The sequence below is a fragment of the Euleptes europaea genome, chromosome 9 (genome assembly GCF_029931775.1).
Source record: "Euleptes europaea isolate rEulEur1 chromosome 9, rEulEur1.hap1, whole genome shotgun sequence".
Lineage (NCBI taxonomy): Eukaryota > Metazoa > Chordata > Lepidosauria > Squamata > Sphaerodactylidae > Euleptes > Euleptes europaea.
The window spans coordinates 66482129-66504693 of record NC_079320.1 but is presented as its reverse complement, the minus strand read 5'-3'; the positions used below and the strand labels follow the sequence as shown (position 1 = coordinate 66504693).

The 22565-nt window shown below is 42.9% G+C and overlaps 1 protein-coding gene across 1 annotated transcript in view; it reads left to right on the top strand.

Moving 5' to 3' along the window:
• KIT (KIT proto-oncogene, receptor tyrosine kinase) overlaps positions 1–22300 on the top strand; it is a 93546-nt gene extending 71246 nt beyond the window's left edge. Inside the window, exons 10-22 of the mRNA XM_056855085.1 lie at positions 2246–2439; positions 4121–4227; positions 4410–4536; positions 6251–6355; positions 7175–7285; positions 8276–8417; positions 9438–9526; positions 9894–10021; positions 12879–13001; positions 17073–17184; positions 17270–17369; positions 20286–20391; positions 22140–22300. Coding sequence (XP_056711063.1) covers positions 2246–2439; positions 4121–4227; positions 4410–4536; positions 6251–6355; positions 7175–7285; positions 8276–8417; positions 9438–9526; positions 9894–10021; positions 12879–13001; positions 17073–17184; positions 17270–17369; positions 20286–20391; positions 22140–22265 — 1570 coding nt within the window. The 3' untranslated portion in view covers positions 22266–22300. The remainder of the gene's footprint in view (positions 1–2245; positions 2440–4120; positions 4228–4409; positions 4537–6250; positions 6356–7174; positions 7286–8275; positions 8418–9437; positions 9527–9893; positions 10022–12878; positions 13002–17072; positions 17185–17269; positions 17370–20285; positions 20392–22139) is intronic.
• Positions 22301–22565: the final 265 nt, after the last annotated feature.

Sequence of the window (22565 nt, the reverse complement as noted above, 5' to 3'; positions counted from 1 at the left end):
CAGTTATTAACTTCCAGGGCCTCCAGTTATTAACTTCTACTACGTAAGTAGGCTTACTTACAGTGGGGTTTTCTGTTGTTTACTCTCTCTTAAAAAAAAAAATAGCCACTATAATTTATGACTAGGCATTAAGGGCCAAATTGCACTTCAAAAGACTTACACCTACTTACAACTAGGCTGTTCTTGGCCCTAATTATTGAACCCTGTAGAATGACAATTACAGAATAGCTTCTGTGTATGGCTATTATCTCTTGGATTTATCATGTAATAACACAATTTTCCAGGACTCAGGATAATTAGATTTCCATTTATACACACTAGATTATATGGTAAATGTGTCTTGTAAGCTTGGGGGTGGGAAATTAACTACAAAGGTAATTACCAAGTTTCTAAGAAGATTGTATGTCCTTTCATGCAGGTAGAGGATTTGTAAACAAGGAGTATAAAATACTCACTTATTTTGTCAGCATTCCAGGCATTATTGCTGGAAGATAATACATTTTCTCTCTGAATCATTTTTCAAAAGTTATTTTTTCCCCTCTGAGTTTTCTTTTGAAAAATGCATTTTTCATCAGCAGCGGCAAAGCAGCTAAAATCAGGAAATACACCTCATCCAAAAGTGATTTCGAGTTGTCGTAATGAAATGAAGTGAAAATTGAACATAGAGCTTTGTTAATACAAGTCCAAAAATTCATCTGCAACAGGAACTGCATTTAATAGAGGGAGGCCAATCTTGCCCACCCCCAGATTCTAGTGGGTGCCCAAAAGTGTTATTGTGGATGGTAATAAAGTAGAACCAACTCTCCCTCCTTCTATGTCTCTCTCTCAACTCCTCCAATTTCCTTTTTACTTACGTGAGTGTGTACTGATGTAAGGGAAATGAAACTGCCCTTGTGGATCCCGTGCTGTGTTTCTTAGTGACTCTAACCCCAAATTACCTCCTTGTATGGTGCTGCTGCCAGCATGGTATAGTGGTTAAGAGTGGTGGTTTGTAGCGGTGGACTCTGATATGAAGAACCTGGTTTGATTCGCCACTCCTCCACATGAGCGGCAGAGGCTAATCTGGCGAACCGGATTGGTTTCCCCGGCTCCAAATGAAGCCAGCTGGGTAACCTTGGGCTAGTCACAGCTCTCTTGGAGCTCTCTCAGCCCCACCTACCTCGCAGGGTGTCTGGTGTGGGGAAGAGAAGGTGATTGTAAGCCGGTTTGATTCTTCCTTAAGTAGTAGAGAAAGTTGGCATATAAAAACCAACTCTTTTTCTTCTTTCTCCTCCTCCTCCTTCCCTCCCCCCCAAGAAAATAAAGACTCCGTTTTGCAACAGATCAGGGACTCCAGGCTTAGCAGCTGGTTCTATGCAACCTTTTTTGTTGTGTGTGTGCAAGGTGTTTCATGCAGCCCTTTTAAGCTGGCTGAATTGTTGCAAAATGTTGATGAGACTTCCTTGGGAAGGAGATCCTCCAGGTAAATTGCACCATTGTTATTTTGGTTGAAAGTAGGACTTGACCTAAAGAATGGTGGGGGGTGGGTCATCCCGGATAGATGCTACCCTGGGGTCTGTCCTTAAGTATAGGAATCTTTGGACCATTGTAAAAAAATCATTATAACTTGTTAGAATAGGCAGCGAGCATTTCCTTGTTGACCATTTTCCTTGTTAAGTATGATAGGCCAATAACCATACCGTCCTAAGCAGAGTGATAGGTCAATAACCATGATAGGTCAATAACCATGCCATCCTAAGCAGAGTTACACCCTTGGAATCCCACTGATGTAAATGGACTTAGAAGGGTGTAACTCTGCTTACCATTGCAGTGTAGAATATTTAAAACAGACATAGGATAAGACAGCAAACCCTGATGTCGTACTTTTCCACAAGCTACGATATGAAAAGTAAGGTTTTAAAATATGTGGTCTATTGTGTAAAAACACTCCTTCTATCCTATGAGATCTTCAAGTAGAGTGGAGCTCATGAAGCGGGACTTCCTTGCATCTCTCTCCATTTGCAGTCCACTGCCAGTTTTGTTCCTGGAAATCCACAGACCCCCCCACGAACAGCATAGGGGACAAAATGGAGGTCTGCAGTGTGAAGGGGTGGAGTATCAGTAGAAATCACTCCCCCCGTACATTGGCAGCATAGACAGTACAAGGCAGTAACCTTAGGAGACATCAACACTCTATGATTCTACGACACATTACATAGTCATCCACCAAATGAGGTTTTATCCAAGTGTGTTTTGTTTCATCCAGATGTTCAGATTCGGCCAAAATGTCTCCAGTGGATGTGAAGCTCAATTATAGTGCTCCTCCCCTCCTTTCCTTTGGAAATATACTGGTTGAAAGCACCCTGGATGCCAGCCCGTTCAAGAACAATGGCACCATCAAATGTGATGCTTCCAACGACTTTGCCAGCAGCTCGACTTTTTTCAACTTTGCAATTAAAGGTATGGGCCAGCGTAATCTTTGAAACTGGGTGCAGGGCCTTTAATGCTTTGATCTGTTCAACTATGCTGCCTGACTGACAGCATGGTATTAATCCTGGTTCACCTGCTGCAGCTCCCCCATTCTCTGTTTACCTTTCATACCTCATTTGTTGAAATGTATACTGAAAGCTCTTTGGGAAAGAAAGAGTTTGAAAAGAGCCATGTAGATGTATAGAGAAATAAGTCTGAATGGAAAGATGTTATGTTTTACTTTCTTCACTGTGATGCCTCCTATGTTAGATAATGGCTGTTACCGCACTAGGTATTCCCAGCGATGCATCAAGAGTTTGAAAATGTTATAAAAAATACTGTTCACACTTTCTATGTATTCCCACCGACGTATTAAGAGTTGGAAACTGTTATAAAAAATACTGTTCGCACTTTGTTTGGCCCCTTTAGCTGTGAAGACGTCTTCCAACCATTTTTTAGCTGTGGCCTCCAAAAACCCTTTTAAAGCAATGTTTTTTATAACATTTTCACACTCTTAATACATCGCTGGGAATACCTAGTGCGGTAACAGCCTTTCTCTAATTCATTTTTGGCTTGGTTCCTGCACTCACAGATGAGAAAGGAAACCATTTCACCCCTCTTCCTCTTTGTCACTGCAGCTGCCTGACTTGCCCAGTTTATTAATGCACACAAGTCCCTCAACCCCACTAAGAAACGTTTCTGGAGTGAGAAGGGGGGAAATCTGAGGGAGAAGGGGAAGATGCACAATCTACTAATAAAAATGAATACCAGTCATGATGCATACCTATTCTCTCCAGGATCAGAGGAGCATGCCTGTTCTATTAGGTGCTTTGGAAACACACAACAGTGACAGGTCTGCTGGCTAGTTTCCCATTTCAATATCCTTCTTCGGACTGTAACCTTGAAATGCAACCACAAACAGAAGTATAACTAATACAAATACCACACAATAATTGCATATGTAATTATTGTGTGACATTTGTACTAGTTCTACTTCTGTTTGTTGTTGAATTTCAAGGTTACAGTCCGAAGAAGGATATTGAAACGGGATACTAGCCGGAAGACCTGTCACTGTTGTGGTTCTATGTTATATTATCAACACTTTTGCTTTTTGCGTTTGCTGATTATTTGTATACAGTAATATATGTTTTGCATTTTATTTGAATCTTTGTTGTTACTACTATTTTGAAATTTTTGGGAGTAGCTACAAGTTATTAGATAAACGCCTTGTAACCTCTGGTGCTTTGCACATTTTTTCTTTGTCTTCTATCAGAGGTTTCTCCCTGTTCTCCCCCCCCCCCTTGTGTAATTTCTGACTCCATGTGCAACATAGGATCTAACCCTTTTATTACAGTTTCTTTTGCCATTTCTTTGCTGCTTTTCTACAATTTTACCCACAAGCAGTGTTCACATTGCTTTGTAAAAGTGCACTGACATCAATAGAAAGGAAATTGAGAGCGACGTTATGATTTCTACTGCCAGTGGAATATTCTTTTGATCACTAAATAGCATTTGTGCCCTGTCAGAAGTTCCAACCTCTGCAAGAACATCTACGCTTACCAGTTCAGTGCTTTAATTTCCAAACTAAAAAAACAATAAAAGGGCAGGCTGATTTTAGGTTTTTCTTGCACAGCATTTTACATGGGGCGTTTCTTGTCTCTCTTTTTTCTAGAGCAAATCAGTACCCACACCCTTTTCACTCCCTTGTTAATTGGCTTTGGGGTAGCAGCAGGAATCATGTGCATCACCGTTATGGTTCTCATGTACAAATATCTCCAGGTAAGACTCAAGCATTCACTGTTGTTACATTGCTGTCCTGCCTTTCTTCTGTGGAATTCACTCTCATTCCAGGCTGAATCATGTGCTGTTTTGTGAACCCCACCCCACTGGGGACACCCCTGTAGCAACTGTTTTCGTTTTGCCCAGTTTTAGCACTCAGATTTGTTTGACCTGTTTTTCAGAAACCCAAGTATGAAATTCAGTGGAAAGTGGTTGACGAAATAAATGGAAACAACTATGTTTACATAGACCCTACACAGCTTCCGTATGATGACAAGTGGGAGTTTCCTAGAAACCGGCTAAGCTTGGGTTAGTTTGCGTACTCTTGAAATATATGTATAAAAATTTCACTTGTGAATGAAAAGGAATCAACAGGCAGAGTGTTGGTGTAGTGGTTAAGAGCGGTGGACTCTAATGTGGAGAACTGGGTTTGATTCCCCACTCCTCCACATGAGTGAAGAAGAAGAGGAGTTGGTTTTTATATGCTAACTTTCTCTACCACTTAAGGGAGACTCAAACCAGCTTACAATCACCTTCCCTTCCCCTCCCCACAACAGACACCCTGTGAGGTAGGTGAAACTGAGAGAATGTGACTTGCTCAAGGTTACCCAGCTGGCTTCATGTGTAGGAGTGGGGAAACAAATCCAGTTCACCAGATTAGCCTCTGCCGCTCGTGTGGAGGAGTGGGGAATCATACCCGGTTCTCCAGATGAGACTCCACCGCTCCAAACCACCGCTCTTAACCACTACACCATGCTGGCTCCAATCTGGCGGTCTCTAATCTGGTAAATCGGGTTTGTTTCCCTACTCCTCCACATTAAGCCAGCTGAGTGATCTTGGGCTAGTCACAGCTCTCTCTGAACTCTCTCTGCCTCACCTACCTCCCAAGGTGTCTGTTGTGGGGAGGGGAATGGAAGGCGATTGTAAGCCAGTTTGATTCTCCTTTAAAGGTAGAGAAAGTTGGCATATAAAAAACCAACTCTTCTCCTCTTCCTTCTCCTCCTTCTCCTTCTGTTCCTCCTCCTGCTCTTCCTTCTTCTCCTTCTCCTCTGTCTCCTTCTGCTCTTCCTTCTCTTCCTTCTCCTCCTCCTTCTCCCTGACCACTATGTTCACCATAATATGTGTGAATAACGCATTCTGGTGCCAGAGTTTAAGGATTCTGTTTCCTCTGTTTCTGGCAGTATTAAGGCAGGGTCAGGCTAAGCTAGGTTTCTTCCTAGAGGGAATCCTAGACCAGACAGCCTTTCACCGGAGCTGTGTCATCCCTGAACTAGTCTTGGATGTCATAGTGCTTCACTGTTGCTACCCACAGATTAGGAAAAAAAGGCAGAAAATCCACATTAAAGATAACACTCTTCACCAAAATCTGCCCCTCCGGTTAAACACCCCTTCTAAAGTATGTCCCACAGACCATGATGCTCCAGAGCCATGATATTTAAAAGTAGCATGGCGTTGTAGATACCTGTAATATATAACTGCTTATTTACATGGGACAGATATCAGATAAACAGGACGTGGGGACAGCAGAGTGGCAAGTTGTTGTACAGTGGGTAAAGACTAAAATGGGAGGTGATGTGAAAAGAAGCGGTATCGACGGGCATGTATACCCCAGCCTCAAATAACAATGTGCTACATGATAGTTCTAGACAAATAAACACTCTCCTTTCTTGTCATAAATTGGCACAACTTTGTTATCCCGTTCATGATGGAGGAAATGGCCTCTTAGTGGGTAGGACCCTGCCTGTGGTTCTTACCTTAGTTATCCCAGTTTTAGATTACTTCAAAAAAAATTAAAATGGACTTTCTTACATCACGAATCACATTGTCATAAATTGGCACAACTTTGTTATCCCGTTCATGATGGAGGAAATGGCCTCTTAGTGGGTAGGACCGTGCCTGTGGTTCTTACCTTAGTTATCCCAGTTTTAGATTACTTCAAAAAAAAAATGGACTTTCTTACATCACGAATCACATTGCCGGTCTGTTGTGCTTATTCTTTTTATACTTTATGGAAATGCTTTAGGTAAAATCCTTGGAGCTGGAGCTTTTGGGAAAGTCGTTGAAGCGACCGCCTACGGTTTGTCCAAACCAGATGGGGCAATCAGAGTTGCTGTAAAAATGCTCAAACGTGAGTCCCTGGATTTCTGTTTCATTTGCTTATTTTAAACATTTGTCTCTTAACACTGATGTCCAAAAGGGTCCCAGAACAGCTTACGAGTAGATTAAAAACCAAGCAGTAACATAACAATAGCAAAAGACAAGTTACCATCACAGCAAACTACAGCATAGGTTCTGCAGTCCATCTTAAACAGCCACTTCCTGTCTGAAAAGGAGGGGGTGTGGCTCAGTGGTAGAGCATCTGCTTGGCATGCAGAAGGTCCCAGGTTCAATCCCCAGCATCTCCAGTGAAAGGGACTAGGCAAGTACGTGATGTGAAAGACCTCTACCTGAGACCCTGGAGAACCGCTGCTGGTCAGGGTAGACAATACTGAATTTGATTGACCAAGAGTGTGCTTCAGTATAAGGCAGCTTCATGTGTTCAAAGTGAGCCAAGCAGGCCTCCTTTGGGAGTGAGTTGTACTATGAAGTGTCATTTTCAGTGTGCCCAGGAACTCTTCAGCAGGGCTTTGTTGGAAGAGCTTAAAGAAGCTGGAGGTCAGCATGGGATGGGGCAATCTGAAGGCATCTGACTGTATGCTAATTAACAGCTTCCTTCTGCTCACAGCTTCAGTCGCCATACTTCTGCATATCTATACATTTTTAGTCTTGGCTTTCCTTCAATGAGCTCAGGGCAGCCATTCTATGCCATTTTTTCCTCAGAAGAACCCTGGGAAGTTAGTTAGACTGAGAGATTGTGACAGGTCTCCCAGTAAGCTTCATTCTGGATCTTTCAGGTTCTTCTTCAACTCTATACCACCATGACTGTGTCCCTTCTGTCTCTTTCCAGCCAGTGCCCATTTCACTGAAAGAGAAGCCCTGATGTCAGAACTAAAAGTGTTAAGTTACCTTGGCAACCATATTAACATCGTGAATCTGCTTGGAGCTTGCACTGTTGGAGGTACAGTTTTCAGAATGTCCCTCGAGTTTGGGTGTGCACACCTGTAGAGTCTCTTTTTATTTCAAGGGTTTCACAGGGTCTTGAGAGCAGCAAAGACTGTTTCCCACAGGACACTTCCTTCCATGCTGGCAGTTCAGCCATTGGGAGTCCTCAAATCATTAAGCCCCTCATTAAGCTATGCATGCCTACATGCTCCTGCAGTGGGTCTAGGCTCATGTTGTAATTCCCACTTGGCATAAACTTAAGCGTATTTTTTTGCTGTTAAAAAAATGTAGTTGGTGAACCAAGGGTGAAAAAGCTACCCACATTAAAGAGTACTGGTACAGAATCCCATAATTGAAATACCACGCAGCGTTATTACATATTCAAATGACTTAGAGGCAGCCAGGCGTTCAGAAAAGGCATATTTGATCTCAAAACATTCGTACCAAAGGCGGCTTGATTCCATTTTCGAATTTCATTTTTATTAGTATAAAAGGTCTTGAGCATCTAGCTTTCTGTCTCAGTAGGCCGTTCTGTCTGGATGGTTTTTCCTATTACGCTGAGGAGTATAATATTTTACATCGTTTTCAAAACATTACTGTAAGAGCGAGAAGTCCTACTGTAAACAGGAGTGAATCAAAGGGATTAATGTGAGAAGCTTACATTTGGAACAGATAACTTCCTTCAGGAAGGGTTCCAAAATGAAACAGATGTGTCTGGTTTGCGCCATTATCACAAGGCTTTATTTAATTCATGGTTTTCTTTGTTTTTTAACAGTGCAGTACTATTGGGTGTTGAAATAATTAATTGGGAATGACATCGTTTTAATTGGAAGTAGGGCCTAGCTTCTGAATAGAGGAGCTGCTGATGTAATTTCACTGCGAGTTTTTCAAGCCAAAAACACTGCTCTACAGTACTGTTTGAAATGGCCCCTTTTTATTTTTTAAAAAATGCCTGAGCCAGGATTCAAAATTCACCCACCGTTTCTGACTTCCTCCGCATCTGCAGGTCCCACTTTGGTCATCACGGAATACTGCTGCTATGGTGACCTTTTGAATTTTCTGAGAAGGAAACGTGATTCCTTTATTTTCCCAAAGCACGAAGAAACAGCTGTTTACAAGAACCTGCTTTATCAAAAAGAACGCATGTGGTAAAGATGTGCCAATGTTAGCTGTCATTGCCAAGAAACTACAGTGCACCTTTTGTGTATTTTTGTATTTTATAGATCTATACTGATTTTGTGAGGGGGGAAAATCCTTTTATTGATATATTTCATTCTTCCTTTAAGGAATTCAGGGCTGTATGTAGATATAAGGCTGTTCTTTTTAGCTTCACAGGATGCTTGTGAGGTAGGCTGGCAAGAAAGATGAGGCCTTGCCCAATACTATCCAGCATTGCATTGCAGCCATGTGAACTTTTGATTACTGAACGTTGTGGTTCAACTATAGTGCTATATCCATCACATAAAATAGCTCTCTTTTAAGACCAAGCCCACAAGCTTTTGACTAAGTCTCTGTCTCCTATGGTTTAGCTTGTTGTTAGAAAGGACCCTTTAATAAAGGTTATAATTCTATTTAGGGATCCTACAACCAATTAGACATCTATTCCAGCTTAACTACCTCACTAGGTTCTGTGCTGCTCAAGTAACCAGATTTTGTGGGGTCAAATGAAGCTCACTCGTTTGCCATTTCTCAGGCCAGGATGCTTCAGGACATGTCACAATTCACTTGTCTCAGACTGAGGAATAATTGGAAATCTGGATGGATAACTCCCTTTCACAGGAAAAATGGCAATTCTAGGTTCTCTTACCCACCCAATCAAGAACTTCCTCTCATGCCATCAGCTATGCCTAATGCCCTAGTTGATGGTAGAACCTTCTAGATTGAAAAATCTGTCCATCAGTTCAGTAAGTTGTGGTTTTGGATGGTTTCTGTCTGCTATGCCCAAGTGCTACTAAAAGAAGTCGAAGTCAATTGAAATAATCCAACCCCCAAGGCTTTCTCTCCCCAATTTTCCTGACAACAGACATATCTTGTCATATTCTATTCCTTTAAAAAGTAAAATTATTTACTACCTGGACACTTTTGGAGTCTTCTACATAGGCAACTCCTTTGTAAATGCCAGTTCTTGGTTGTGTCCCATATATTAAGTAACCTCTCCTTCCCTTCAGTGATGGCATCAATGAATACATGGACATGAAGCCAGGAGTATCTCAGATCATCCATGCCAAAACAACCTCAAGACATCCAGGGAGGCCAGGTGAGTGTACATCCCAAAATGCTGATAAGAAATAAGGAGGGAGGGAGGGAGGGAGGGAGGGAGGGAGGGAGGGAGGGAGGAAGGAAGGAAGGAAGGGATTCAATTTTAAAATTGCCTGTACCAGCCAGACATGACCAATTATAAAACCTAATTTGGTGGCACAAAACTTTTAACTATGTATACAGCAGTTTAAAATTATTTTTCTGTTGGATAGCTGCAATATGGTCAGAATTACTTCATTTTGATAACAGATTTTATGTTTGTGTGTGTTAATTCAGCATCAGTCTCTACTAATGGAATACCTGTGGTCTTCCCAAACAGCCATAATTAACCCTTTTATGATATTGTTGCCACTTCTGTTGCTTAGGATCATTTGCTAATCAGGACATCACTGTTGCCATTTTAGAAGATGATGAACTGGCTCTGGATATTGAAGATCTGTTAAGTTTTTCTTACCAGGTTGCAACAGGCATGAGATTCCTTGCCGCTAAAAATGTAAGTTGGAAATTGAAGGCAGAAAATGCTTTCTTCATAAAGAGTGATGTTAACAGTGCAATCCTAAACAGGTGTACTCAGAATCATACTCCAGACTATTCAGTGGGGTTTATTCCTGGGAAAGTGTTCTTAGGACTGTGCTGTAAAATAAGGCCGCAATCCCTGTTGAAAATGTGATTAGCCTCTGAGTAGACTTGCTTAAGATTATTGTCGAAGGCTTTCACGGTCAGAGTTCATTGGTTCTTGTAGGTTATCCAGGCTGTGTAACCGTGGTCTTGGTATTTTCTTTCCTGACGTTTCGCCAGCAGCTGTGGCAGGCATCTTCAGAGGAGTAACACTGAAGGACAGTGTCTCTCAGTGTCAAGTGTGTAGGAAGAGTAATATATAGTCAGAAGGGGGTTGGGTTTGAGTCAGCTCAAATCCAACCCCCTTCTGACTATATATTACTCTTCCTACACACTTGACACTGAGAGACACTGTCCTTCAGTGTTACTCCTCTGAAGATGCCTGCCACAGCTGCTGGCGAAACGTCAGGAAAGAAAATGCCAAGACCACGGTTACACAGCCCAGATAACCTACAAGAACCACTGCTTAAGATTACTCCCTAACAGCACATTCCTGAGCTCTAAGGGCCCGGATGCCGGTCTCTGGGGCTGCCGCAGCAGCGCCACCCCAGGACACTGATGGGGGCTTCTGATGGCGTCCCACCGGCGTAAAGGCCTGCACCAGCATCCCGGGAGGTGTCCTGGCATCCCGGAAAGTGTTCCCAGGGCAGGCCAAGGGGAGGAGCTGGTTTTAGCTTCCTGTCCCCTTTCGCCCCAGAACGCTGGCGCCGAGAAGAGCAAGGCTGCGCCTGCTTTTCTCTATGGGGCGAAAAGCCTTGTTTAAACTTTAAAAAGCCTCTAAAAGGCTTTTTTCCCCCAGTTTTTGGTGCTGGGGAAACGGGTTAGGAGGTGCCACTACTGTGCCTCCTCCCTGCCGTTCCCCCACGCCGAAACCTCAGGAATGCGCTATAACAGTGTGATCCTGAGCAGTTTACCCCCTTCTGTGTCTGCTGAAGTCAGTGGGCTTCAAAGGAGTAACTCTGCTTAGGATGGCCCTGAAAAGCCCGCATCGGTTGCTTACTAGATGTGACAACGGAATTAGTATATGAACTATTAGCAGTGAAACTTTTTTCAAATTGCTTACAACTCTGTAAAGGAAACTTTTACCCACCTCCGGTCTGGTTGGTCACACTGTTAAACACCATTGTTAAAGCTGGCTATATACTTGGATCCAGCCAGCTTTTCCCCACTCAATCTCACCTAATTCCCCTCCTTACTACAGACCCCTGTCCCACACGGCTTTTGTCCAGTCAGTTCCTCTGAACCCCAGCATAACCATTTTGGTGGCCAAAGGCAATTCCTCCCTTTTTAACCAGCTGGAAAGCTGGCTGGATCTAACGCACTGAGTGAAATTTTTTAGCAATGTTAATTTTTCAACCTTATTATAATACTGTATCATTGTCATATACTGTGTCAAAGTAACTATGGACAAATTAGCTAGATGTTGTTTGAATGTCCTTCAAAATACTACTATCTCAAGTGTCTTTCTCAAATCCAAATCACTTGCTGAAAGAGCGAACTTGTGATTTGGAAACATTTATTTGTATATCCACGGGCTTCAGAGAGCTGACATTTTGCTCAGATGGAAGCCACTCTTCTGTGCATAAGCTTGTTTCTTGATTTGGTACGTACGGCTGCTTCCAAACAGTGACAATTCTTGGTGCTGCTTTCATAGCTGCAGCAAATGCAGAGACATGTGCAGTGGCAATAGAGATCCCACAAAAGGAATTTTCCCTTTCACACATGCTCTACTCTACACTGACTCTCAGGAGTGTGGTTGTCAAGGCTGCTAGGTTGTTTTGTTTTTTTCTTCACGCATGTGTTAAAGCACACTATCGAAATACAAATGGTATCTCTCCATCTGTCTTGCACCTTCCCCTCCACATTCCTTTCCAGGCAATTGGGAACAAAAACAGTCTGCACCTTTCCCCTTATTAGTCTCCTTATATTCTTACATAATTTAGCCATTGGGAAAATTGGAAAACAGCCCTTGAAAAAAACGGAAATGGGAAAAAAACCCTTTCAGGGTTTTTTTTTCTGGGCCTTCACATCTGTAGGGGGAAAAAACCTCTTCTGTGTAGCTCAGCAGTGCTACAGAAGATAATGCTACAGAAGATAATTAAGAGTAGAAAAAGGTAATCAAGACACGCCAGTTCAGAAGACATTACTTGGAAGTAGATTCCCTTAGTTTCAGTAGAACTTCTTTCTGTGTAAATCTTCCTTAAATTGTAGTGTGTGTGTGTGTAAAGTTCCTTCAGATCGCAGCCGATTTATGGCGACCCCTTTTGGGGGTTTTCATGGCAAGAGACTAACAGAGGTGGTTTGGCCAGTGCCTTCCTCTGCACAGCAACCCTGGTATTCCTTGGTGGTCTCCCATCCAAATACTAACCAGGGCTGACCCTGCTTAGCTTCTGAGATCTGATGAGATCAGGCTAGCCTGGGCCATCCAGGTCAGAAATTGTAGTAGAGAGACTGAACTCAGGTAGCCTTCCTGGCCGTGGGATCCTGATGTAGTTACCTTGGCCCAATCAGTTCTTTGTGCCTATCCTCAAAGTCCTACCTGCTATTTTACTGGGACTTTGGCAAATAAATTAAGACAAGGTTCCCCCTTGGCAACTAAATTAAGACAAGGTTCCCCCTTTGCAACAGATCAGCAGTTATGCGTAACAAGTGAAAAATAACAAAGACACTCAACAGTTGTTTTGTATCATCCTTTATTTCGCGTACATCTGTGTATTTGTTTTGTTTTTCAGTGCATTCATAGGGACCTGGCAGCAAGGAACATCCTCCTTACTCATGGCCGCGTAACAAAAATCTGTGACTTTGGCCTTGCAAGAGATATCAGGAATGACTCAAATTACGTGGTCAAAGGAAATGTAAGTATAGTTGAGTGCCACCTGTGTCTCCACAAACAATAGGGAAGAGCTTTTCTGAGCTCTTAAACACTGGATCACACCTCAACCTTCTGCCCAGTAAGTCATGCCTCAGCTTAGACTAGGGGTGGAGGTGAAGAGTGGAAACAAACTGGGCTGGACTTCCAGATGGAAGATACAAGGAAGGGTTCTCTCCGTCACTGCAAAACACTTCCCCTTAAGTGAACTTCCTTTTGACTGAATCCCTTGATTAAATCTGTAATCTCTTCCTGTGTGCTGGAACCTACTCATCGAAGCGCCCTCTTGAGAGGATAAGGATCCAAGGCTCAAGCAAAGAAGGCTGCGTTCCTTCCTCTGACGGCCTCCACTACTTTTTTTTCTTGCAAAGTTGAATGTGGGGTGCTGCCTGCTGAGGCATGAGCAAAAGTAGGCCAGCAGAACTGTGGAACGACTAAAGATATTTTTATGTCCCTTTTCCCTAAAACCTCAAATTAGCTTTTAGGGAAAGGGGGCATAGTTAAATGTGGAACTCCCTGCTCCAGGATGATGTGATGACTGCCAACTTGGAAGGCTTTCAGAGGGGAGTAGACATGTTCATGGAGGAGGGGGCTATTCATGGCTACTAGTAAAAATGGATACTAGTCATGATGCATACCTATTATTTCCAGGATCAGAGGAGCATGCCTATTATATTAGGTGCTTTGGAACACAGGCAGGACAATGCTGCTGCAGTTGTCTTGTTTGTGGGCTTCCTAGAGGCACCTGGTTGGCCATTGTGTGAACAGACTGCTAGATGTGATGGGCCTTGGTCTGATCCAGCATGCCCTTTCTTATGTTCTTATGTTCTAAAGCAGTTTACAAATTAAAAATAAATAAATCACAGTATCTAATAACCATGTAAAATCAGATAAAATCCAGTATATTAAACCTTAGTTGCTTCTGCACAGGGAGGGTTGATTCCCTGCGGTTGTTTGGTTGCTGCTAAAAATGCAGAGGCAAATGCAGCAGCAATGGAGGTTCCAGTGGGGTGGTATTTCCCGTGGTATCCCCTTGCATCCACCATCCACCCCTCACCACCAGAGTGCTTTTTGCCAGCTTTTAAAAGATCAGTAGTAGGTATATTAAGAGCCCCATGGCACAGAGTGGTAAGCTGCAGTCCAAGCTCTGCTCACTACCTCAGTTCGATCCCGACAGCAGTTGGTTTCAGGTAGCCGGCTCAAGGTTGACTCAGCCTTCCATCCTTCCGAGGTCGGTAAATGAATACCCAGCTTGGTGGGGGTAAAGGGAAGACGACTGGCAAACCACCCCGTAAAACAAAGTCTGCCTAGTAAACGGAATGACCCGGTGCTTGCACGGGGGACCTTTACCTAGTAGGTATATTGCTATAGTGTAATGACTCATGTAAACTAGTGACCAAAAGTCCCTTTATAGCAACTGCGCAGGCAAAGAAACAAAAGCAACAGATCTGGTTTAATTCTCAGGCTAAAGGTCTGCATTTTTAAAGTCAGGACAACAGCTTGCAGGTGGGCACTAAGTAATTACATTCCATTTGTCTAGATTAGGGGGTTTCGGTGTCCTTAGTTGCCTGATGTTGCCTAATCCTCGAAGAGTCAGAAGAGGAATCGACTGCAGCTGTCAGGAACTGAGGGCAGAAGATGTCCCTTAATCGTGTCTGGCATACTCTCAAATCAGATGCTAAGGGAGCTCTGATAGTGTTGGAAAGTGATAGCAAGCCGTTGCCTCAGTCTACAACAAGAGCGCTTTGATCACCCTTGGGTGACCAAAGATAGCAGTTTTAGCATTCTAATCAAATCACACCTTTATTTGGCATTAAAGCATTCTAATCCAAGCCTTTTGTGCCATATTCTTAAGTAAAGCAGTAATGCAGAATACATACTTTTTGCATTGGTTTTAATGGAGAAGGGGGGTTGCCCCCTTCCTCAGACCCAATCCTCGCCAAACTGGGGGTTCTTGCAAGGAGGGTCCCTCCAAGCTACCCTGGAAGTTTGGGACCTCTACCCCAAAAAATGCCCCCCCCCAAGAGCTGTGGGAAAAAACCTAGCATTGACTTCTTTTTCTTTTCACACCTTTTTCACACCTAGCCTGAGAACTAGGTCACTCTAATTAACCTTCCCTATTTTCCCCCCCAAGATTGGGTTGCATGGAGGGTTTTTTTTTTTTTTTTTTTTTGCATGTTGGAGTTTTTTATTTTTTTGAACAGCTCCTGGGGGGCATTTTTGCAGGTAGAGGTCCCAAACTTTCAGAGTGGCTTGAGGGGACCCTCCTTGCAAGAACCCCCAAGTTTGGTGAGGACTGGGTCAGGGGTCCAGAGTTATGGGGTCTGGAGGGGGCTCCCTTCCAGTAGTCTGTCTGTCAAAACCAGCTATGAGTATTTATCAAGTAGCTACATAACATGAATTGTATACTGATCTGAAATCTAAACTGGTCATTTAGTAATTATATGTGCGTGTGTGTGTAAAGTGCCTTCAAGTCTCAGCCGACTTATGGCGACCCCTTTTTGGGGTTTTCATGGCAAGAGACTAACAGAGGTGGTTTGCCAGTGCCTTCCTCTGCACAGCAACCCTGGTATTCCTTGGTGGTCTCCCATCCAAATACTAACCAGGGCTGACCCTGCTTAGCTTCTGAGATCTGATGAGATCAGGCTAGCCTGGGCCATCCAGGTCAGGGCCTAGTAACTATATACACAACATTAAAAGCATAGCAAATATTGTAGGGACTGTTTTAAGGGTGAGACCAAAGAAGAATGTGATGACATTTTTTTCCTTTGAACAAGAAATCTTCATATTATATCACAAGCCATTTTTTGAAAGTCTCCTCTGTTTCAGAACTAACTAGCGCTATTCTCAAAATGCACAAAAAATTAGTTGTGTGATTTTTTATATACTAGCCTCATTTTGTTTGGATTTTAGCAGGCTTTAAATTATATTTGTAACCAATTTTCCTCTGTGGTTGTCGAAAAGGGATTACAGTTTTTAAAATATATTCAAACATAAGCATTATGGGATAACGCTGGTGTCATTAATACCTCTACCACTACTAATTTTTAAATGTAATAATATGGCTATCCACACAATGGATTAGATCCAAAAATTCTGCTTGCGCTAGGGTTCTTACACAAGCAGGAACACACAAAAAAAATTATGGTAGCCATTTGCGCTATGTCAAACATATTGTATCACCCCTTGCGTTTCCCCTTGTTCAAGATCATGTGCAACCAATTTCTCGGCACTGGGGAGGAAAGTGCTATTGTAAGGTTTTGCTCTTTTCTGAGACCCCTTATATTTAACACCTGTAATGGCACATCTCTATAGTGTTCTGAGATGACAGGTTTTATGTTGCCTTCTTGCCTTCCTTAGCGTTTCCTACTTATTTTCACTGTCACCAAGGTTTTTAGGACACTGGATCAGTTTTATTTGGATTTTACTGGGTTTTGAATTATATTTAGAAACAGATTTTTTGTACCCTAATAGAAATTACTTTTTCACTGGGTTATGCACTAATTAGAACTGACTTGATTGGTATATTAATCAACTTAAGCTTTAATCAGTTAATCAGAGAAGACCAGTTTTCATGGGCAAAGCTTCAAATTAAACACTGTTACTACAATTGAGAATGGAAAAGAAAATACTAAGTAGGACCTTACAATCTAAATTGTAAATGATTTGCTGCTGCCTGAAAGGCACCTACTCTTTGGTAAAAGGTAATTGGTTAATCAGTTATAACCCGCTTAAGCTGGTTCGCCAACAGTTGCCGTTCCTAGAGAAAATAGACCTGACTGCAGTCACACATGTCTTGATAACATCCAGGTCAGATTACTGCTCTTCGTGGGGCTGCCTTTGAGGATTTCAGCTAGTGCAAAATGCAGGGGTCAGGATGTTGGCTGATATTCTGTACAGCCAGCATCTAAGTACAGTGTTTTCAAGGTTGCGGTATCTCTCAGTTTGCTTCTGGGTTCAGTTGTTGATAAAATAAACAACCCCAGTAATTGGCTTATTTCACATTTTACATGGTAGGATCTTTTACGTTTAATCTTCTCTTCCTTTGTCTACAAAGGCCCGGCTTCCTGTGAAGTGGATGGCACCGGAAAGCATTTTTGAGTGTGTGTATACATTTGAGAGTGACGTCTGGTCCTATGGAATACTGCTTTGGGAGCTGTTTTCGCTAGGTAAGACGTTTGAGCAGTCTTTTTGTCTTCTTTTTTTGGTGGGGGGGAGATATGATCTATTAACAGAGAGCTTCTGCCTTCACAGGAAGCAGCCCCTACCCTGGCATGCCTGTGGATTCCAAGTTCTATAAAAGAATTAAGGAAGGATACAGAATGTTCAGCCCAGAATTTGCACCTGCTGAAATGTGAGAGAAAAAAACTAGATAATTCTAATTTATAGCTTGGGGGGGGGGGGTTTAAAGGGGAGGTTATATTCTCCATGAACAAAACAAATTAAACAAAACCAAAATTTGGCAACAGAGTGACCTGGATCCCGCACCAAGACAAGATACATTCAATGGTCTGTATGAATGGTTTATTTGCATATAGCCTTAGGCCATTACAAACATATCAACAATGCCACAAATATAAAACAAAAGGAAAAATACTAGGTTAATAAAATGCTAGATTAGTAATAAATATGCATAATGAAGCTATGATAAATTGAGATAATAATGACTAAAAATTGCAGCGGAGTCCCAATCGGCCAGTAAGACCAAGCAACCATTAAAATCAACTCAAAGGGTCAGCTCTCCTAGCAACCATATTGGACCTTATTTTCTTTGCCGCCAGAGCATACAGGGAGGTCCCATACAAAACAAACCTATCAGAATCTGTTAACAAAAATACTAGTTCCTCAGCACTAGGACAAATGATTAGGCCAGAAACCAGCCCGGCAAGAAATTTAGCCCTGGGTTCTACATATAGAGGGCATTCAAATAGGTGGTGGCCTAAGTCCTCCAGAGCAGCCATTCCACAGATACAAAAACATTGATCTTTTGGGATTCGGCAATAATGCCTGGCCAATACAGCCGATGGCACAGTGGTCTGTATAAAATGTGTCACTTAAGCCTATTTGCAGATGAACACAGGAAGCTGCCTTTTACGGCAACAGAGATTTGGCCCCTCTAGCTGAGGGTGCTTTTCTCCGGCTGGCAGAATCTCTCTGCAGTCTCAGGCCAAGAAGGCCTTGGCAGCGCTGCTTACCTGACATAGTTTTAACTGGAGATGCTCAGATTGAATCTGAGGTTTCAGTTGAGTTATGCCCTCCCCCTTAATAATTACATATATTTGCTTATTTTGCTCAAGTCTGCTTTGGCTGGTCCCAGAGAGTTGAACATACATCGGCTTGAAAGTACAGGGATGGAAAGCTTTTCCACCTCTGTTCTTCATCCCAACTACTGATAGCCCTCCTCAAACAAGGAGCACCATTATTTGAAATTTCAGCAGGCATCGCACACACACACTCATTGCCCTACCTTTGCAGACCCATATGGATTAGAAACTTATATCCATTACCAGATTTTGAGCTGCCGCATATGATTGCAGAATAAATGCATGGTTCTTTCTGGTCTGTGTGAAGGAAATCGTGATCTCATGCAGAACAAAGAAATAATAGCTTGATGCAATTTTATATTCCAGGTTTAGCTGGTTCCAGTTTGAATTCCCCCAGAGTAAATCTGATCTTTGATGGCATAGCCCGGTAGCTCTGTATAATAAACAATCACTTGATCTTGTGTCTTTGAACCGGATGTTCTCCTAGCTTGTAATGTTTATTTACCGCCAACAGTGTGGTAGGCACTGTAAACACATACACATAGTCGTGGCACCGTCCCTGACCAGTCAGGGACAGATGTAAAAGGACAGGATGCGCTTGATAAAACCCTGAGGGTGGGAATAAGGTAAGGACCGTGTATTCCCCTGCGGTCTCTCCGCTCTTCGTCAAGCAGTTTATTCAGGGTGCTGGGACTCCGGGAAGTCCATCTGTCTTCCACCAGGTCTAGAGCATTTTTTGGAGGCAGCTCCTTCCTGGTGGAATGCTGTGCCGAGGGAGATCCGTGCCTTGTCGGATTTATCTCAGTTCCGCAGGGCCTGCAAAACAGAGCTCTTCCAACTGGCGTTCCTCCATGTTTAGGCCACTAGCTTGGTCTGTTTCCCTCAGTGTAACTGCTGGCCGCCCTGACCTGGATGGCCCAGGCTAGCCTGATCTCGTCAGATCTCAGAAGCTAAGCAGGGTCAGCCGTGGTTAGTATTTGGATGGGAGACCACCAAGGAATACCAGGGTTGCTGTGCAGAGGAAGGCATTGGCAAACCACCTCTGTTAGTCTCTTGCCTTGGAAACCCCAAAAAGGGGTCGCCATAAGTTGGCTGCGACTTGATGGCACTTTACAAATACAACTGTTGGCCAATTTAATTCCTCTGACTCATAATGCTGAATACTGTAATACTGGGATAGGTGTTGGTTTTTAATTTTGATTATTGTTGTGATATTTATTGGTTTGTACACCGCCCTGAGCTTTGGAAGGGCGGTATAGAATCTAAATGAATGAATGAGATGGACCCACTGATCACAAGCGCAGTCTAAGATCCAAAAAGGTGAGGGGTGGCGGTAGCCCTCAAAAGATGGATTTTAGGGAGGGGTTTAAAAAAAAAAAAAAGAAGACGAGATGTTTATAGGTGGGATTTCCATTGATGGAAAAAGCACGAGGTCCAAGTGCTCCTGTGTGCTTATCTGTAAGAACTATTTACCATGGTTGCAGTTATACAAAGCTTCGTGCGTGCAGAATAAGAATTCTTGGGAAATTTGTAATGATTTGTGTGTGGGGGGAGGGGTTCACTTCATTATACCCCCCTTCCTTTCTAGGACTCAGGCCAGTGTTTGTTAGTCATTCTGACTCAAGAGGTTAAGGCAGATCTCTTGTTCCCTCCTCCCTTCTCCGTGACACCTGAAAAGTTGACCAGAGGGAGAAGAGAGCTTGAGCCATTGAGCTTCCTCCCCCAGTGGAAATGGAGAGAATTTTACCCAGTTTAGCAGGGCAGCCCCTTATGAGTGTACCCTGACCCACGGCATCCACAATTTTTGGGCAGGGTGAGGCCCACCTGCCTGAAAGCCTCGTGTTTGCAATTCCCAAGAGCTAGTTCATGGCTTGTTTGAAAACAAAGGTTCAGAAGGCAGTAAAATAGCCTAGGTTTGAATTTCATTAACATCTGTGTTTTGATACAAGTGTTAAGTTTTACCTCCCGGTGATGCCTTAGTTGATCAACCCTAACCTTATTTGCAGGTATGAGATAATGAAGAGTTGCTGGGATGTGGATCCTGTGAAGAGGCCAACCTTTAAGCAAATCGTGCAGCTGATCGAACAGCAGATTTCAGATACCACAAACCATGTAAGCATTGAGCTTTCGGGCAGGCTTTCCGAAGGGGAGGAGTGTTGGGTGTCCTGTGTAATGCAGTTATGCGCTGTAAAATGTTCCTTCTCCAGTTCCATCTGCATTGTATATCTTTCCTGGTTGCATAAAACTTTTAAATGAAATGAAGCGATCTTTAAAGACCGCTTGGGTACATTTCTGCCCTTCTTGCTGCAGAGATAGATTACCTCCCAATTTAAGAAGCTTTTCTGAGCACGGTCTCATCATTAGCTATTTACAAGTAGAGGGAACAATCAGAATTAAGCTAGATGGCATGTGCCTTTAATTGTGATTTTAAATAGTATTGTCATTTTGTCATGGTGTCGTTTACCATGCAAAATGTCAGATCTTTATGCACATACTGCCCTTATGCTGTACTCCCCCAAAAGAGGGTTGATGATAACAGGTTTGATTATTCCAGTAACCTCTTAGGAGCAAAGGATTTAATCCTCTATCTTCCATAAACTAATGAGTTCTGTCAGAATTCTGACTACATCAGGCATCTAATGCAGATAGCTTCAGCAAAGATCTTGGAGCAAAGAGCACTGAACGGCGGATGGGAGGTTCTTACCCTTTACAGTACCTTTTTGGATTAAGCAAAGTAATTGATGCACAGGAACTTTCTTCTATGCGGAGATCATTTATGGGGCACTAAGGAGTTAAGCATTCTCCAGGACATGGTGTATATTACTCTTCCAACTGTTATTATTTTACCATGTAAAGTAGCCCACCTTATTTGACTTTTCCACTTCGGAGATGCTCTTCTGAAAAATCTATTCCATCACAATTTTCAGAAAAGCTACAGGTTGTGTCCAGCCATCTTTTCCACTGGTTAAAAGGGAGGAAAAGGTCCCCTTTGGCTACCAAAAAGCCTCTGCTGGGCATCATGGAACCTGCATGGACAAAAGACATGTGGTGTAGAGGCTGGGATAAAGTGGGGAAATGGCCAAGATAGAGCTAAAAAGTTGGCTGGATCCAAGCTATATCTTGTGCTTCATTATAAGTGGGTGGATTTTGGGAGGAGGGGGGTAGAACCAGCTTCTGAATATATCTTTTGCTGTGTAGATTAATCATTAAATCCTCATGGCTAGTAGTTCCTCTCACTTTTCTCCCCAGTATGAACCCAATTAAAATACAGTGGAAACAAACTTGAGCAGGGAGAGGCTTCTGAATTCAGCACAGGTCTCCCTTTCCCCCCCCCCCTCTCTCTCTGCTAGTGGATCTTCCTTCTAGCTCCTTTACAACCCTTTGGCTCACACCTCTGGGCATGCCCATGGTTTAACTACCTGTAGCAGAGGAGAAACAAGCTCAGCCAGGTTTGGTGTAGTGGTTAAGAGCAGTGGTTTGGAGCAGTGGACTCTGATCTGGAGAACCGGGTTTGATTCCCCACTCCTCCACATGAGCAGCAGAGGCTAATCTGGTGAACTGGATTTGTTTCCCCGCTCCTACACATGAAGCCAGCTGGGTGACGTTGGACTAGTCACACTCTCTCCGCCCCACCTACCTCACAGGGTGTCTGTTGTAGGGGGAGGGAAAAGGTGATCGTAAGCCGGTTTGATTCTTTCTTAAGTGGTAGAGAAAGTCGGCGTATAAAAATCAACTCTGCTTCCACAGCTAGCAAGGTCTCCCCCTGCACATAACTCTCCTGGAATAAATACAAAAGCATTGATAGTTGGTTTTGGTGTTGGGCGCAGTCATTCAGTATTAACTCTTGTTTATTTTTCCAGAGTTATTCAAATGTTACAAGTAACATTTGCAGTCAAGGAAGTGGCACAGATCACTCGGTGAGAATTAACTCGGTGGGCAGCAGTGCTTCATCCAATCAGCCCCTACTTATGCACGAGGAAGCTTGAAGACAGACTGCTAGCCTGGATGGAGAATCTACTGTTACTTTAGGCATTTTTCACACAATGACTACTTGTTGTTCTCATTTTATATACTACTCAACCAAGGATAGAAGGAATACCATAGTACTTCACTTTTCTTTCTGTTTTAATTTTAAATCACATACTGCTTAGAAGCAAAAGCCGATTTACCCATCATAGTTATAGTGTCGTCGTTGCTGTGTTTGCTAGAATCTGTGTATAGTTGCTGTGTTATATGCATTTATAGCATGGGACCGGATCTGGGAGGGAGAAATAACCATAATAAAA